Source organism: Nannobrachium achirus (assembly GCF_963921795.1).
Source record: "Nannobrachium achirus genome assembly, chromosome: 11".
NCBI lineage: Eukaryota > Metazoa > Chordata > Actinopteri > Myctophiformes > Myctophidae > Nannobrachium > Nannobrachium achirus.
In genome coordinates, this window is record NC_137820.1 from 30241479 (window position 1) to 30259031 (window position 17553).

The window sequence follows — 17553 nt, forward strand, 5'->3', positions numbered from 1 at the left end:
GCAGAGCGCTCACCTGTAGGAAGAGGTTCACCTCCTCCAGTTTCTGGCGGATCTCCAGACGGGCTCGGTCCTCAGCCTCACGGCGGTACTGCTCCGCCTGGCCCGGGTCCAGCATGCAAGCCTCCGCCTGGCGCCTCAGGCCTGTCAGCTCCTCCTCCAGCTGCCTGTTGGTACGGATGGGTATCCATATATCAACTAAGCGTCTCAAAGAATTAAAAAAAATAAAAAAGAATTCTTGGAGTTTTTATTGATTTATAGCTGATCCAAAATCTTGCTTGCAGCTATTTTAACAATTTTTGTGTACGTTTTGAGTGAGAGTTGTCGTCTTGTGAACACTCAGTAGCAGCCAATGCTAATTCAAGCTACAACAACAACAACCATCCGACCATATTAAAAATTCAGCTTTGTAAAAAAGCAACAACACTGTTGTTACAACAGCCCTGCGTTTTCTTGTTTGGCAAATCGTTGTTTTTTTCGCCTACTGAGTGCGCACTGTGACATTATAAAGCCACAACTAGTCTCCTGGAACGTGCCCTGTGAGTGGGGACGAGACATCAAGCAGTCTGATGGGCTGTGCCTCGCCCCGTGGATGATCCGTTGATTCTGATTCTCGACACTCCCACACAAGGAACAGCTCCCGACCTCTCGCGATTGAGAACCGAATCCCATCGTTCATTTAAAAGAGCTGTTCAAAAGAGCGGAATCGTTGGCGAACGTCACATCTCTACTGCACTCCTCGGGGCAGAGCAGAGCAGTGGATGTGTTTTCTTTTTATTTAACGGTGTTATCGGTGTGCAAGTAAAGTACTCGGTGTTGTGCACGCTCACCGGTAACACCGGTAAAACAGAGTACCGTTGCAACCCTACTTCCTACATAATGTGGATACCTTCCTACATAATGTGGATATCTTCCTACATAATGTAGATATCTTCCTACATAATGTGGATATCTTCCTACATAATGTGGATATCTTCCTACATAATGTGGATATCTTCCTACATAATGTAGATATCTTCCTACATAATGTGGATATCTTCCTACATGTGGATATCTTCCTACATAATGTGGATATCTTCCTACATAATGTAGATATTTTCCTACATAATGTAGATATCTTCCTACATAAAGTAGATATCTTCCTACATAAAGTAGATATCTTCCAACATAATGTAGTTATCTTCCTACATAATGTGGATATCTTCCTACATAATGTAGATATCTTCCTACATAATGTAGATATCTTCCTACATAATGTAGATATCTTCCTACATAATGTAGATACCTTCCTACATAATGTAGATATCTTCCTACATAATGTGGATATCTTCCTACATAATGTGGATATCTTCCTACATAATGTAGATATCTTCCTACATAATGTGGATACCTTCCTACATAATGTAGATATCTTCCTACATAATGTGGATATCTTCCTACATAATGTGGATATCTTCCTACATAATGTAGATATCTTCCTACATAATGTGGATATCTTCCTACATAATGTAGATATCTTCCTACATAATGTGGATATCTTCCTACATACTGTAATGTGGATACCTTCCTATATAATGTGGATATCTTCCTACATAATGTAGTTATCTTCCTACATAATGTGGATACCTTCCTACATAATGTAGATACCTTCCTACATAATGTAGATATCTTCCTACATAATGTAGTTATCTTCCTACATAATGTGGATACCTTCCTACATAATGTAGATATCTTCCTACATAATGTAGATATCTTCCTACATAATGTAGATATCTTCCTACATAATGTAGATATCTTCCTACATAATGTGGATATCTTCCTACATGTGGATATCTTCCTACATAATGTGGATATCTTCCTACATAATGTAGATATTTTCCTACATAATGTAGATATCTTCCTACATAAAGTAGATATCTTCCTACATAAAGTAGATATCTTCCAACATAATGTAGTTATCTTCCTACATAATGTGGATATCTTCCTACATAATGTAGATATCTTCCTACATAATGTAGATATCTTCCTACATAATGTGGATACCTTCCTACATAATGTAGATATCTTCCTACATAATGTGGATATCTTCCTACATAATGTGGATATCTTCCTACATAATGTAGATATCTTCCTACATAATGTGGATATCTTCCTACATAATGTGGATATCTTCCTACATAATGTAGATATCTTCCTACATAATGTGGATATCTTCCTACATAATGTGGATATCTTCCTACATAATGTGGATATCTTCCTACATAATGTGGATATCTTCCTACATACTGTAATGTGGATACCTTCCTACATAATGTAGATATCTTCCTACATAATGTAGATATCTTCCTACATAATGTGGATATCTTCCTACATAATGTGGATACCTTCCTACATAATGTAGATATCTTCCTACATAATGTAGATATCTTCCTACATAATGTGGATATCTTCCTACATAATGTGGATACCTTCCTACATAATGTAGATATCTTCCTACATAATGTGGATATCTTCCTACATAATGTGGATATCTTCCTACATAATGTGGATATCTTCCTACATACTGTAATGTGGATACCTTCCTACATAATGTAGATATCTTCCTACATAATGTGGATATCTTCCTACATGTGGATATCTTCCTACATAATGTGGATATCTTCCTACATAATGTAGATATTTTCCTACAAAATGTAGATATCTTCCTACATAAAGTAGATATCTTCCTACATAAAGTAGATATCTTCCAACATAATGTAGTTATCTTCCTACATAATGTGGATATCTTCCTACACAATGTAGATAGCTTCCTACATAATGTAGATATCGTCCTACATAATGTAGATATCTTCCTACATAATGTAGATATCTTCCTACATAATGTGGATACCTTCCTACATAATGTAGATATCTTCCTACATAATGTAGATATCTTCCAACATAATGTAGATATCTTCCTACATAATGTAGATATCTTCCTACATAATGTAGATATCTTCCTACATAATGTGGATATCTTCCTACATAATGTAGATATCTTCCTACATAATGTGGATATCTTCCTACATAATGTGGATATCTTCCTACATAATGTGGATACCTTCCTACATAATGTAGATATCTTCCTACATAATGTAGATATCTTCCTATATAATGTAGATATCTTCCTACATAATGTAGATACCTTCCTACATAATGTAGATATCTTCCTACATAATGTAGATATCCTCCTACATAATGTAGATATCTTCCTACATAATGTGGATATCTTCCTACATAATGTAGATACCTTCCTACATAATGTGGATATCTTCCTACATAATGTAGATATCTTCCTACATAATGTAGATATCTTCCTATATAATGTAGATATCTTCCTACATAATGTAGATATCTTCCTACATAATGTGGATACCTTCCTACATAATGTGGATATCTTCCTACATAATGTAGATACCTTCCTACATAATGTGGATATCTTCCTACATAATGTGGATATCTTCCTACATAATGTGGATACCTTCCTATATAATGTGGATATCTTCCTACATAATGTAGATATCTTCCTACATAATGTAGATATCTTCCTACATAATGTAGATATCTTCCTACATAATGTAGATATCTTCCTACATAATGTGGATACCTTCCTATATAATGTGGATACCTTCCTATATAATGTAGATATCTTCCTACATAATGTAGATATCTTCCTACATAATATGGATATCTTCCTACATAATGTGGATATCTTCCTACATAATGTGGATACCTTCCTACATAATGTGGATACCTTCCTACATAATGTGGATATCTTCCTACATAATGTGGATACCTTCCTACATGATGTAGATATCTTCCTACATAATGTAGATATCTTCCTACATGATGTAGATATCTTCCTACATAATGTAGATATCTTCCTACATAATGTAGATACCTTCCTACATAATGTGGATACCCATCCCTACCTGTTGGCCTTCTCCAGCCTCTCGTTGCTGCGGTTCAGTCCGTTCATGGAGGAGAGCTGCTGCTGGAGCTCTCCGTTCAACTTGTCCAGCTCTCTGCTGCGAGACGTCTCCCTGCCCAGCTGTGTCTGCAGATCGTCCACCTGGAGCAGGGTTGCTATTGTTAAAGCTCTATTTGTGTCATCTTTTTTAGTGAATGCATTTTTATTTTAGAATATGTTAATGCGATGTAACACACACATCCTGTGAAAGTCTGGTGACGCGAGGTTAGCAAACCGTGGTTGGTTGTGTCCTGCTGCTCAGTGCTTAATGTGTGCACTCCTGTGACTTTCTTTAGGCGGAAACATTGCCCATATGTGGGCATAAACAGGTGGCATCACAGTGATGTCAGATACTCAGAGCAGGGTATATGGGCATACAAGGGATTCTGTTAGGGATCTCCATATATGGGCATGAAAGGGATTGTATCCCAGATGATGCCCTGTTAGGAAAACCACACTAACAGAATCCATATATGGCCAAGACAGATGACGCCCTTAGGCGTCCTACTGGTAATAGTATATATATTCCGCCCGTTTTCACCCCGTGGATACCCGGCCCGTCGCAGGAACTGCCCTGGTGGAGTCCCCGGACCACACTTAAAGATCCACTGCCATAAACGGACCTGTTCCTTCATGCGTCCTGCAGGGCCGTGTCCCATCTCCATCCTCATGCTGCTCATGGGGGAGGAGCCAAACTCTGCCCCGCCGCCCTCATGATCCCGGTATTTCTTCTTCGCTGTCTTCAACAGAGTGCGCAACCTGGAACGAACACACACACACACACACACACACACACACACACACACACACACACACACACACACACACACACACACACACACACACACACACACACACACACACACACACACACACACACACACACACACACACACACACACACACACACAGTTATCCAATGCACGGGTCAAAAATATTCAAAGACTTGCACAAAATGTTTTTGATTTTTCAAAAATAGCAGATCTACAAGCTCGCAGCGCGGCACTCGGTGCCACGCTGTGAGCTTGTATATCTGATGTTTTTTCAAGAGTTAAATCATTAAACAATTCTAGGCCTAAATGGATTCTTAAGCCAGGAAGGAGTGCGCTCTACTGGGCTGGAGGAGGAGGTACACATCATCACATGGATGGATGGGGGCCAGTGGTTCTGCCCTAGGGGTGGAGGCCGCTGTACAGGGGGAGGCGGAGGAGGTAAGGTGTCACCTGTACATTTCTTTTTGGAGATCAGTGTTTCGCTTCATCTCCTGCTCCAGCCTGCCGTCCATCGCCTTCTTCTGCTCCGCTACCTTCTTCACTTTCTTCTTCTCGATCTCCATCTGGAACGCACGGACGCACGCGCACACAAAGGCTCTAGTGAGATCAGGTGAACAGATTCTCCTTCTACGGCACTGCAACCCAAGTGTGGACTTTCCTGACCACCATCCCTTAAAATGTGATTCGCTGGCTTCCTTTAAAACAGCCCTGAAAATTCACCTTTCAGGAGGCCAAAGGGGGAGGTAGTTATCACTTCTACCTTAGACAGGCCACCACCCCCTCTTTTTTTTACCTAAATTATTAAGAAAGGACGCATTAAACTCAGCATTGATGCGTCATACTGATCCTACTCTACCCTATTATGTAATGAACAAATCCATGTTGATGTTGCAATGAATTAGTTTGGGACCGACATTTGGGTCTGCTACAAAAAAAATGTACTTCGAATTTTAACCAATTATGAAAACATTGTATTGGAAATCTGCGATCCTTGGCTATAAGAAAGTAAGTAAGTTAGTTCCAGGTTGACCTACAAAAAAAGATGTCCCATCCGTGGGGAACTCCATTGTGTCTTTGCTGGTTTTCATTTCATGGTTATATCTCGCAAGAGGTTCTGTTTGCCTCTGTCTTGACAGGTCGTTACTGTCAATAGGAATAAACAAGGTGTCAAAACAGGGGGCTCTTGTTGGTTGGACATTCCGAGCAGCCAGGGAGGATGTGACAGTGTTGTCACGGTGGCTTGGTGGTGGTGGTGGTGGGTCACCTACAGCAGTGGTTCCCAAACTTTTTAGCTTGTGACCCAAAAAAAGATATCAGCCGTTTTACCCAAACTAGTGAAAACAGCAGATCTACAAGCTCACAACGCGGCGCGAAGCGACAGATCGGCTATTTTCACTACTTCTTGAACATTTGTTTTCTAATTTTTGGAATTTCTTTATTTTATTTATTTATTAATTTACTTAAAATAATAATAATAATCATAGCATTTTCTTTTATTCATGGAAATATAGGATAGGAAAACTGAAATTAAGGGACTCATAAGAATGTGTCTGTGATCCACAAATGGGTCGCGACCCACTGTTTGGGAAACAGTGACCTACGGCAGTGGTTCTCAAAGTGGATTCCAGGGACACTGTGGGTTCCTTTAGGGGGGGTCTAAATTGACCCATACAATAACGGGTTCATTTGGTTCCATTTGTACCCTGTCAGAGTTAAGAGGAGACCTTTTGACATTTGAAAGTTTGACTCAAATACCTGGAACGCGCCTGAGTCGCATTAGATTTGAACCACTTTAACCATTATGTTATGCTTTAACTATTGAAAAAAAGCAGATATACAAGCTCACATCGCTGTGAGCTTGTAGATCTGCTATTTTAGAAAAAATCATGAAAATGTGTGCAAATCTTTGAATATCTTTGACCCGACTGCTACAGTAAATCCTTCCTCTAAATCAGTGGTTCTCAAATCTTTTCATGTCAAGGACCCCCAAAATTACAGGTATTTGGCAGCGGACCGCCATCTCAAAATATGTTGTTCCAGGGACCCCGCAGAAGCAAACATTTGAGTTACAAAAGTCTGTTTTGAAAAATATATATTGAAAAATGTGCACACATTTTCACGATGTTTTCAAAAAATAGCAGATCTACAAGCTTTACGAGCTTTTATATCTGCTATTTTTCAATAGTTAAAGCATTCATTAATTCTAGGCCTAAATGGGTTAAGAAACAGTGAGCTCCATTACCTGGCTGGCAAGCTCTCCCTTCTCCTTCTCCAGCTCGGCCAGACGCAGGCCCAGCTTGGAGCGGCTCTTCAGCTCCTCCTCCCACAGTGCCTGAGAGTCCTGGGCTGTGTGGGACAGCATGCTCTGCTTCTGCACCTTGAGAGCATCCACACAGGACAGGTGATCACATTATACAGTATATACAGTCTATACATTATATAAACAGTATTGTTATCGTCGCTGCTGTCGGGTGGAAGCCTTGTAAACTTTTACTTTTCAGGAAATAGGGAAAAAAATTATCTGTGGTTCCGATGGATCCTATGTAGTTTTTAGGCACAAGCATTTGTTTAATACTTTTGATCTGAGTGCATTCACCAAATATTCGAATATTCGAAATATCAAAGTCATTATTCGACGTTGTTCACCGAAATCAAATATTCGCTTATTATTATTTATTTATTTTTCTTGTTTTGTCTTTAAAAAAAAAAAAAATTCTTCATGGTGTATAAAGCTTGGCTAGATAGGAAGTCATAAGAACCCCAACAAGCACTTGGAATTGTAGGTATTACATTTAATGTGATTCGGTTCCACAGATAAATATTGTGAAAATAGCCGATCTACGCGAGGCGTTGTGAGCATGTAGATCGGCTATTTTCACAATGTTCGCCTCTTGCTTACTTAATATTTGACAGTTTGGCCAGTCCTGTCGAATATTTGACTATTCGAATACTTTGAGGTAGAATAATTTGAATACTAAAAATCACTATTCGTGAATGCCCTAATATATACAAGGTTTCTGACAGACAACGATATACAGTACAGTTATTCTTCCATTCTGTCCCTCAAAACATCAGAAATTATTTCTCTATCAACTTTTCCTCAATCTATCTGCATCATTATGAAGGAATGGTTCATTTTGATGGTACTGTATACCAGATTTTGGAACCATTTTTGGTTAAAATAGGTTTAATTTGACATAACCTTTTTGTTGTTGTTGAGAAAGGTTTAATCTCATTGCTATAGAGTGCTTGTTCAGTAACAGGGGTCTCGCTGTCTCTCCAGCTCTTCAGCAGACGGAAAATACATTTTCATGTGGGACACCGATTTCAACCAATCCAGGAGCGAGAACCCCCACAAAGCTCTTATCCGATTACATTTTAAAAGGTTTCTAGATCCAAATTTTGTCTGCATTTATTTGTTTCATCACATCCAATGTCATCCTGTATTCTGTAGACGTTCTCTCTTCTGATCAGATTGGATAAAATGTGTCTCCCAGCCAGAAAATGTACTGTATTATCTGTTTATTAAAGAGCAGGAGAGACGGGGAGACTGAGGAGTTACTGAACACACTCTCTATAACTATAATTACCATCACAGTACACTTATTTTGAACAAAGAAAATCACTCATAGCACCTTAATGCAACTTGCTGAAACCCTGCAAATGTACTAATTTCAATAACTAACCTCATATCTTCATAATAAGGTTATTAGAACTTTACAAGAGTTGCATAAATATTTGACTCCAGGTAAGACAAATAAGTGCAAGCCTTGAGGAAGATGATGAGAACAAGGAATCTTTTAGAACAGTGGTTTTCAAACTTTGTTCATGTCAACGAACCCCAAATTGTATTTGGCGATCCATCTTCTGATAACAGGGCCCCCAATACAAGGTTTAAAGTTTCAAATTATAGGTTTTCAAATGATATTCCAATTTTTTTAAATAGCTGATATAGGGTTAAAGTAGTTTAACAGATTGTTATGCCATTTTTGACTAATGTTGCTGGGGACTCCCTGAAACCCTCTCCCCGGGGCACTTTGAAAACCACTGATTCAGAAGTTAAAGTTTCATTATGTAAAAATAAGTGACCATGCAACCGACCTCTCGACTGAGTTGGTCTTCCAAATTCATCTTACTGCCTTGAAGGTTTGTTACCAAGTCCTCCAATCGCCCCCTAACCTGAGGGAATAAGCGAGTTGGATAAACTGTCTTTGTTTCTCCTTGATGGCTTTTTAAACCTCCACCTAAAAGAAAGCTATTTATTTGGGTTTAAAATGTCTACCACTCCCAATGAAACTTTAATCTTAGAGACAGTATCATGCATCACACAGATACAAAGAACCCCACAAAGACAAACCAAGATCAAGTTAGAGAGTGCTGTCGCAGTCAGACAGAAACCTTGTATGTCCAAAACCCGTGACGGAATGGAAAAAATAAACAGACAGACATTGATGAAACAGGGAGATACAAGGTTTCTGCATGATAGCGATGACATGATAGACAGAGAGAGACCACCACCAAGAAATGCCCAGCCCAGCCAATCTAGAACTAAAAGTCATTTTAAGCTAAACTATAAACATGTCTTTAGATTCTTTGCATTTTCCAAACATAATCAAAGTGCAGTCGCTAAAGGGCAACGAAAACTACTGTGTGCAATGCGTTTGGTGTCGACGTGTCACTGTTTGCTTGCCCATAAATAGCTAAGTATGGTATTTAAATAGCATGTTATTTAGGCAGATCCTGGGTTTTATGTTTACTTGGTATCCAACTATCCATAGTTACTTTGAAGCATTTAAAGGACAACTTTAGTTTTTTACAACAAGGGTTCATGTTTTAGATTGTAATTAAAGAATATAAAAGATGACTTATTTAATTTACTTATTCCTATTGTTTTAGTGATTCTTATTTCAGTGTTTGGGGGCCTGCATAAAAGTGGCTAAATATGTAATTTTACACAGAATAAGCCCATTCCCAAGATACAACGCAACCTTTCATGGTTGGATGCGACTTATGGGGGCTAGAAGTGTTACTGTAAATAGCAATAAAGAAACTGCTGGCTTATTGTGTCTAAAAAGACATATTTAGCCACTTGTACGCATGCCCCCATGTGTACGCATGCCCCACATTTTAGCACAGTAAACATGATAAAACAATAGAACGAAGCAAATGAAAATATTTTAACACACACTTTTTCTTTTCTCTAATTACAATCTAAAATATGAAACCTTGTTGTAAAAAAAACAAAGTTGTCTTTTATCTATTTTATTTAACACTCTATTTACTTGGCTATTTATTACCTTGTCGTTTGTTGACGATTTAAATGGTTGGTTCAAGTAAAAAGAGAAGCTGCACAGGTTGCCCTTTAATAGCATATAGCTTGTCATGCATTGACTGACAATGAGAATCTTTGGGAAGAACAAAACCAAACCAGAAGTCAACCCACGCAGAAAGACAAAGGTTCTACATCCATAATACCAACCCCTCCTCCGGATAAACGCTCAGATTGCTGTGAAAAGATGGAACACTTTATAGTAACAACTACAGACAGGAAACAATCAAAACTCATAATGTCTGGAACCATCACATGTACAGTATATACAGTGTGGACATCATAAGTTGATGAGATCAATGAGACCCTGTGTGAAATAACTATGTTAAGATGATTTAGTGGATAATATCACCTACCATGGATTGTGTGTTAAAGGAGTAGTTCACCCCCAAAATGACTGTTTTGCAATTGATTACTCATGCCATGGACACTTGAGTTCAATAATATATTTTTGTATCTGTCACATTCCAAAGACAAAAATGTGATTATAGTAAATGTATCCCCATTGATTCCGGATGGGGACTGCATTCGGGTCCCCATCCGGAATCAATGGGGGTAATTTTATTGTAATCAAATTATTGTCTTAGGAATGCGACAAAAAACAGAAAATATTATTGAACTAAAGTCTCCATGGCATCAGTAATCAATAGCAAAAAGGTCAATTTGGGGGTGAACTACTCCTTTAAGCTGCGTCCAAACGTGAGTAAGGATGTCGTTCAGTTCGATTACAGATCTAAGTGAATGGCGAGAAGACGAGACGTCACGCCGCTCCTGAGCGCGGCGCGAACGATCCGATCGTTCGCGCCGCGCTCGGTCGCGTGTCGTCTCGTCTTTGCATTCACTTTGTATGTAATCGCACCGCTCGAACCATCCACGTTTGGACGCAGCTTTAGAGGAGTAGTTCACACAAAAAAATCGAAATCAAATGAATTCAAGGCTTCATGGGACATGCAATTGATAGAAGCAATTTTTTGGGTGAACTACTCCTTTAAGGCCAGTGTTCAGTGGATAATATCACCTACCATTGCAGCCTCCTGAGCCTCTTTCTGCAGAGCTTCGATCTTGTTGCTCTGTTGCTTGGCAGCGGCTTCCAGCCTGGCATTCTCTATCTCCAGTCTAAAAGGGAAGGGACGCCATTTTGATATTGACATTCATTAACCACACTCACCTTGAAGAAAGCATGAGCACAGTTTGTTGCTCTCACACTTTGCTCTTACACTTAACAATTGGCACTGGGTGAAAAAATGGGTTACAAAAATCGTGGGATAAAATTTATAAAGAAATGTACATGTAACACTAACCATGGCCTCTCTATTTTGGGCATGTATGGGTATGTTTTTTGGGGAGGGGGGGGGCAGGGCTATAAGTTATAACATGTAATTGTTTCATTCTCTAGTGCAAGGGTTCACAACACCTTTACAGGCCACATCCCCTCCAAATAATTTGAACTGGGGACCCCCCAACCTGAAGCACTGTAGGCATTACATTTAGTTAGACTCGGTTCCACAGAAAAACGTTGCTAAAATAGCCAAACTACAAGCTTTTATGACAATTTGTAAGATTTGCTATTAAAAAGGCCTTAACTTTAACTTTAAAAGTGCAGTTACCCTGCATGCTCTTTAATGTATGTTTACTCTTGAGTGAGAAAACAGCTAATTATCTGGGGACCCCCCAAAATACCACCAGTTTTGGAACCAGCAAAAGTAACAATAGCATAAATGTAACTCTACAAGTGTAAAGTTACATTGACACTGAGCACTATAACTCTAAAGATAACTATAATTACAGTATATCCTTCACCATTGTATTTATCTTATAGTCGGTGACGAGTGAACTCTGCCATCCACTATTAGAATGATTTTTACATTTATTATTTTATATAGTTATAGTGCTCAGTGTGAATGAATGGCCCATAAACCTAGAGGTTTCTGGGTTGTACTGTTACCTCTGTACAGCCTCCTCCAGCTGCTTGGTGGTGGCGTCTGTGGCCGCTGAGGACGACAGCGCCTCCTGCAGCCTCTGGGCGGTAGTGCAGAGCTCTCGGTCTTTGTCGTCCAGGCTGCTCTTTAGTGTGTTGATGCGTTTCTCTGCCTGGACATGCTCGTCCTCGCTCTCCTGGACCTGCATGACGATGAGCAGGTCAGACTCAGGTAAACCACTGGTCAAATCACAGTGGTTAGAGTGTCAGCCCTGAGACTGGGACGTTGGGGTTCGATCCCCGGCCGGGTCATACTAAAGACTCTGAGAAATTGGACCCAGTGTCTCCCTGCTTGGCACTCAGCATCAATTGTTGGATTGGGGTTAAGTCCCTGTGACATACTGGTGTCATGTCCAGGGGGTGTACTTGTATGTACATCAAGCTGCCCTCACGCTACAGAAACAGGAGAAAGGGCAGGATGGACCTCATGGCTCGGCAAGGCTTACTTAAAACCACTGTGTGGCTGACCTATCTATCAGTCACAAAGCTTGTTAAGCTGCCGTTAATAAGCATATTACTGTAGCTACCTGACAGAATAAAGTGCAAAGCACAGTGCAGTGCAGTGCTATAGTACCAACAATTGGCGTCATGTTGCCATGTGCTGCAGAGATACCATTGAGTGTTTTTATTATAATGATGGGAATTGTGTGCTGTACGTGTGATAATTAACAAAGCAAACAGAGTTCCCCGCCCCCACGTTCCTGTACCTTGTCCTTCAGTCTGTCCAGGTCTTTGAGCAGGCGGGTCTTCTCGTCCTCCAGGTCGTTGCGGTAGCGCGTGTTCACCTCCAGGGACGCTTCGCTCATGGACAGCTTCTTCAGGGAGTCGGCCAGCTCCTGCTGCAGCTGTCTCACGGTGCTCTGCACTCACACACCGTTCACAGGACAAAAGGCTTGGTTAGACCAGTGTTTCTCAATCTTTTTTCTGCATGGGCACACTTTTCATGTCCCAAGAATCCACGGGCACACCAACATAACACAGAGGTGTAAATATCGTCACTGTCGGGAAGAAACCTTGTATCTCCAAGTTTCAAATGTGTACGTTTCTTTGCAAAGTAATGCCGTGCTTCATCATACAAGGCTGTGGCACAACGCCTCGCACACAATACTGGCTTTCAAGCAGTTTCAAGGGGCACACTTGACCCTTCTCAGGGGCACACCAAAGATCCACAGGCACAGTGTTTGAGAAAATTACATTTTATTAATTCATTCAAAGTGAAGATTTCATTCCGAGAGAGAGAGAAAGAGAAAAAAATTAATTGTATCAAAAGGGGGCCTAATGCATATTAAGCTGCATCAGTGAAAGCCTGATTGAGATGACATAAGAATTTCATCTCACTTTTTGTGTTGTGACAATAACATTTGATTGATTGAACGAACTGTGGGTCCTTGAAATAATTCTACAGTAAATTATCACGGAAACAGGTGGATACATACTTGATAGTCTTTTTTTCACTCTCTATCAAATGTCGCGACGCGTTGTGAGCTTGTAGATCTATTTTTTGGCAAATGCCCCAGGAAAATGGATTTTGATTATCGCGATAATATCGTAAATCACCATTTCTTTTGTCACAATAATCGTGATATGAAATTTTCATATCGTCCCATCCCTAGTTGAGAACCACTTGGTCTAAAATGGATCCCGCTGCGTCGTACGTACCTCCCTGTCGCTCTTCTCCTCCTCCAGCTTGTGGACCTGGTCGCGGAGGTCGGCCGCCATGCCGGCCAGCTCCTTGTTCCGCTCCTCGACCAGCGTGCAGCGCTCCTCGCTGTCGGCCCGCAGCTTGTCCAGGATGTCGCTGAAGCGCTCCTGGGCGTCGGTGACGGCGCGCTCCTTGGCCGTGCCCTTGTTCGCGGCCTCCTCCAGCTGCTGGCGCAGCAGCATGCCTTCGCTCTGCGCCTGGGCCAGGCGCTCCTGCGTGGCCTCCTGCCGCGCTCCCGTCCGGCTGGTCACGTCCCTCTCCGACTGCAGGTACAGGTACAGTTAGGCCTCTCACAATTCATAATAAACAGTGCTTTGATCGAAATTATTATTATTATTATTATTTTACATTGTTGGGGGGATATTGTTTGGGCTTTTATTGAGAGACTAGAGACAGTCAGGAAACGAGGAGAGAGAGAGACGGGGAGTGACACACAGCAAAGTTCGTCGGGAACGGGACTCAAACCCACGATGCACTGTCAGGCTTTAGGAGCCTAGGCACGGCCAGGGCCCGATAGCAATTATTTTGAGATAATCTCAATTATTTTTGCTTTATTGTTAGAATCGTTTTCATTGTTATTTATCCATGTCATTGTCCATCGTTCTTTTAATCACTTTCAACCAGTAAATATTTTGGGCATTCAGGGCAAAAGAAATTTAAAAAATCTGATAATTTTTCTTTTTTGAAAATAGTATACACAAGTATACAATTATTAAGTAATACGGCCTGTTTTGGCCTGATTTCTCATATCTGCTCTGTGCAAAGTTCATTTACAAAGCCAAACAGACAAGTACATTGTTTGTAACGTTCCAGTTTTCAGTGTCAATAACACAATTAAATTGTTATTTGCAATTATTTATACGAGAATTAAAATTCCCTGATCATCACCTGCAGAGCATTCTCCAGCTCCTTGGCGCGCGCGGCCACCTGGTCCCTCTCGCGCTGCAGGGCCTCCAGCAGCAGGCTCTTCTCGGTCAGCTGCAGCGTGGCCCGGTGCACCTCGTTCTCCAGGCTGTTGGCGCGAGCCTCCGCCTTGGACAGCTTCCCGGAGAGGCTGTTGACCGTCTCTCGCTGGCCGGCAGAGTCGCCTGCGATGGAGACGGAAATGAATACGTGACATTTAGGGGTCTGGCTCTAGACCACTGATTGATTATCAGTGTTTTCACCTAGAATCTGTCAAAATGTTCTAATCAATTCCTGAAATACCTAAAATCCCTAGCAAGATTTTAACTCATTCGCTGCATTTTAAAAATGGCTGCCAAAGTCCCTGGAGGCCACAAGTCTCCATAGTCTTGTAATTCATAGTGCACGGATCATGCACGCCCCCATACATAGATCATGCACCACGTGAGTGCACGCCGTTCACAGCTTTCAAACAAAGAAAATCCACTTGGAAAAAAGACCTAAAACTCGGGAAGCCTGGGCGTGGCGGCGTCGAGTACGGGAATAACTCAGGAAACTCGGGAGGGGGCAGCAAATGAGTTAAAATGACCTACAGTCAACCAGGGTTTAAGTTGATCTAAAAGCTAGCAAAATCCTAATTCAACAGGGTTGAGATGACTTGAGAATCACTGGGCATAAATGTTACCATCATTTCATCTCACCAGTGTGTTTGTCTCTGACCCGCTGGTGTTCCTCCTTCTCTCTCAGCAGAGCCTTTTCCGCGTCGGTCCGCGCCGCCTGGCACCGCTCCGCCTCCTGCAGGGCTCCGGTCAGCCGGTTCCTCAGCGACTCCACCTCCGTCTCCAGCGTCTCGCGGGCCTGCCGCTCCTGCTCCAGGCGCGCGGCGCCCACCGACGCCTCGTTCTTGAGCGCCGTCAGCTGGCCGTTGCACTGGAAGACGGTCTGCGCCAGGGCCTCCTCGTTGAGCTTCAGGTCGCGCCGCGCGTCCTCCAGGCGCTCCTTGACGGCCTCGCTCTCCTCGGCCAGGCGGCTCTCCTCCATGGCGGCGTTGGCGCGGCAGCGCTCCAGCTCCAGCCGCAGGAGGCCCAGCTCCTCCTGCAGCGAGGAGTTCTGCTGGAGCAGCTCCTTCTCCCGGTCACTGGCCTCCGTCAGCTGAGACAGGGCCTGGGGGACCAGGACGGGAAACAACATTAGAACGGGTACGCATTATTGTGTATCGTTATTTTATGCTTTAACTATTGAAAAATAGCAGATATACAAGCTCACAGCGCGGCACCGAGTGCCGCGCTGTGAGCTTGTAGATCTGCTATTTTTGAAAAATCACGAAAATTCGGATTTTGACCCGATTCTATAAGTGTCTTTTGAATCCTTCTAAGGTTTTTTGAAAAACCTATGTTTCTATGTCAGCAATCTGGCCAGCCATCGTCATAGAAAATGTCCTTTTCACTTAACTGGAGCTCAGTTAGTCTGTTCTTGAGAGACTACTATGTCAGTGGTTCTCAAACCGTTTCATGTGAAGGACCCCCTAAATGATATGTATTAGGCCACGGACCCCATCTCAAAATATTTAGTTCCAGGGACCTCCCAGAAGCTAAATTTGAGTTACAAACGTTCGCTTTGAAAATACATATATTCAAAGATTTGCACACATTTTCACGACTTTAAAAAAAAAATAGCAGATCTACAAGCTCGCAGCGCGGCACTCGGTGCCGCGCTGTGAGCTTGTATATCTGCTATTTTTCACTGGTTAAAGCATTCAATCATTCTAGGCCTAAAAGGGTTAACATTTTCAGATGGCACCAAATACAGATCATTCTGGGCGTCCTTGACATGAAAACATTTTGTTGTAATGTTGTACCGACTCCGACCTTTTCCAGAGAGGGTTTCATGTGGCGTCTTGCTGTGTCTCCCTTTCTTGTTTTTCTTTTTTTGTGATTTCTTTGCACTGACCAATGGACACTTTTGTTTTAGCTCTGCACTATTGGGTTGTGTTGGTAGCATTGACTATTATTGCTTGTGTTTGACATGGCGGTGAGATACTTGTGTAGCACTGACTAGCATTGACTGTTATGAACACTTTTGTTTGGCACTGCATTGATAAGTTGTGTTTTAAGTATTGCTATTTGTGTAGTGAGCTGACACTTATGAGCGTTGACTGTTTTTTACACTTTATGTATATGTTCTTATTTTTATTGTGCCTTGCTCTTTTTGACTGTACACAACAGTACTTTGTTTCTTTTCATACTTATCTGTAACTTTGTCAATCTGGGCGATTGAATTTCCCCCTTGGGATAATAAAGGTATCTATCTACATTTAGAATAATGAAACTTGACGTTCTTAGCTTGTGGGCGAGACATACCTACTGGAAAGCATTTTCAGTAACTTGAGGGTTTAGCTGTGGTACTCCAAATGCCTGTGTGTGCTTGAACCGTGTATTATTGTTATTTTTTATTGTTTTTTTTTAGTTTTTTATGTACTGTAGGCTATTTGTATTTGTCTGTGTGTTTGTGTAAAAAATTGGGGAAATTAATAAAATACTAATCATAAAAAAAAGAATAATGAAACCTGAGGTCACCTCGTTGCTCCTGCTGACGTTGCGGCGGTTCTCCTCCTCGATCTCCTGCTGCTTGCGGAGGTGTGTGCTGAGCAGGTTCTCCTGCATGGTGCGAGCAGTGCGCTCCTGGGCCAGGAGCCTCTGGCTCTCACTGCGGTCCTCCTCCAGCTGGACAGCGGACATAGAAGAGCACAAGCACAAGCATGTGAGAAGAGACCGACGTGGGATTAACCTCTTTAACCACACGATATATGGTTGCCGTCACTGGGCAGAAACCTCTTCTCTGCATATTTTAACTTTTGTGTTG

At 41.6% G+C, this 17553-nt stretch overlaps 1 protein-coding gene across 1 annotated transcript in view; it reads right to left on the reverse strand.

Moving 5' to 3' along the window:
* ankrd26 (ankyrin repeat domain containing 26) overlaps positions 1 to 17553 on the reverse strand; it is a 70818-nt gene that overhangs the window by 10559 nt on the left and 42706 nt on the right. The window contains exons 28-40 of the mRNA XM_080737285.1: positions 17268 to 17414; positions 15393 to 15855; positions 14677 to 14876; positions 13746 to 14051; positions 12794 to 12946; positions 12054 to 12229; positions 11131 to 11224; positions 8881 to 8958; positions 7022 to 7156; positions 5230 to 5342; positions 4630 to 4765; positions 3969 to 4108; positions 14 to 164 (exon numbers count right to left, since the gene is read on the reverse strand). Coding sequence (XP_080593411.1) covers positions 14 to 164; positions 3969 to 4108; positions 4630 to 4765; positions 5230 to 5342; positions 7022 to 7156; positions 8881 to 8958; positions 11131 to 11224; positions 12054 to 12229; positions 12794 to 12946; positions 13746 to 14051; positions 14677 to 14876; positions 15393 to 15855; positions 17268 to 17414 — 2292 coding nt within the window. The remainder of the gene's footprint in view (positions 1 to 13; positions 165 to 3968; positions 4109 to 4629; positions 4766 to 5229; positions 5343 to 7021; positions 7157 to 8880; positions 8959 to 11130; positions 11225 to 12053; positions 12230 to 12793; positions 12947 to 13745; positions 14052 to 14676; positions 14877 to 15392; positions 15856 to 17267; positions 17415 to 17553) is intronic.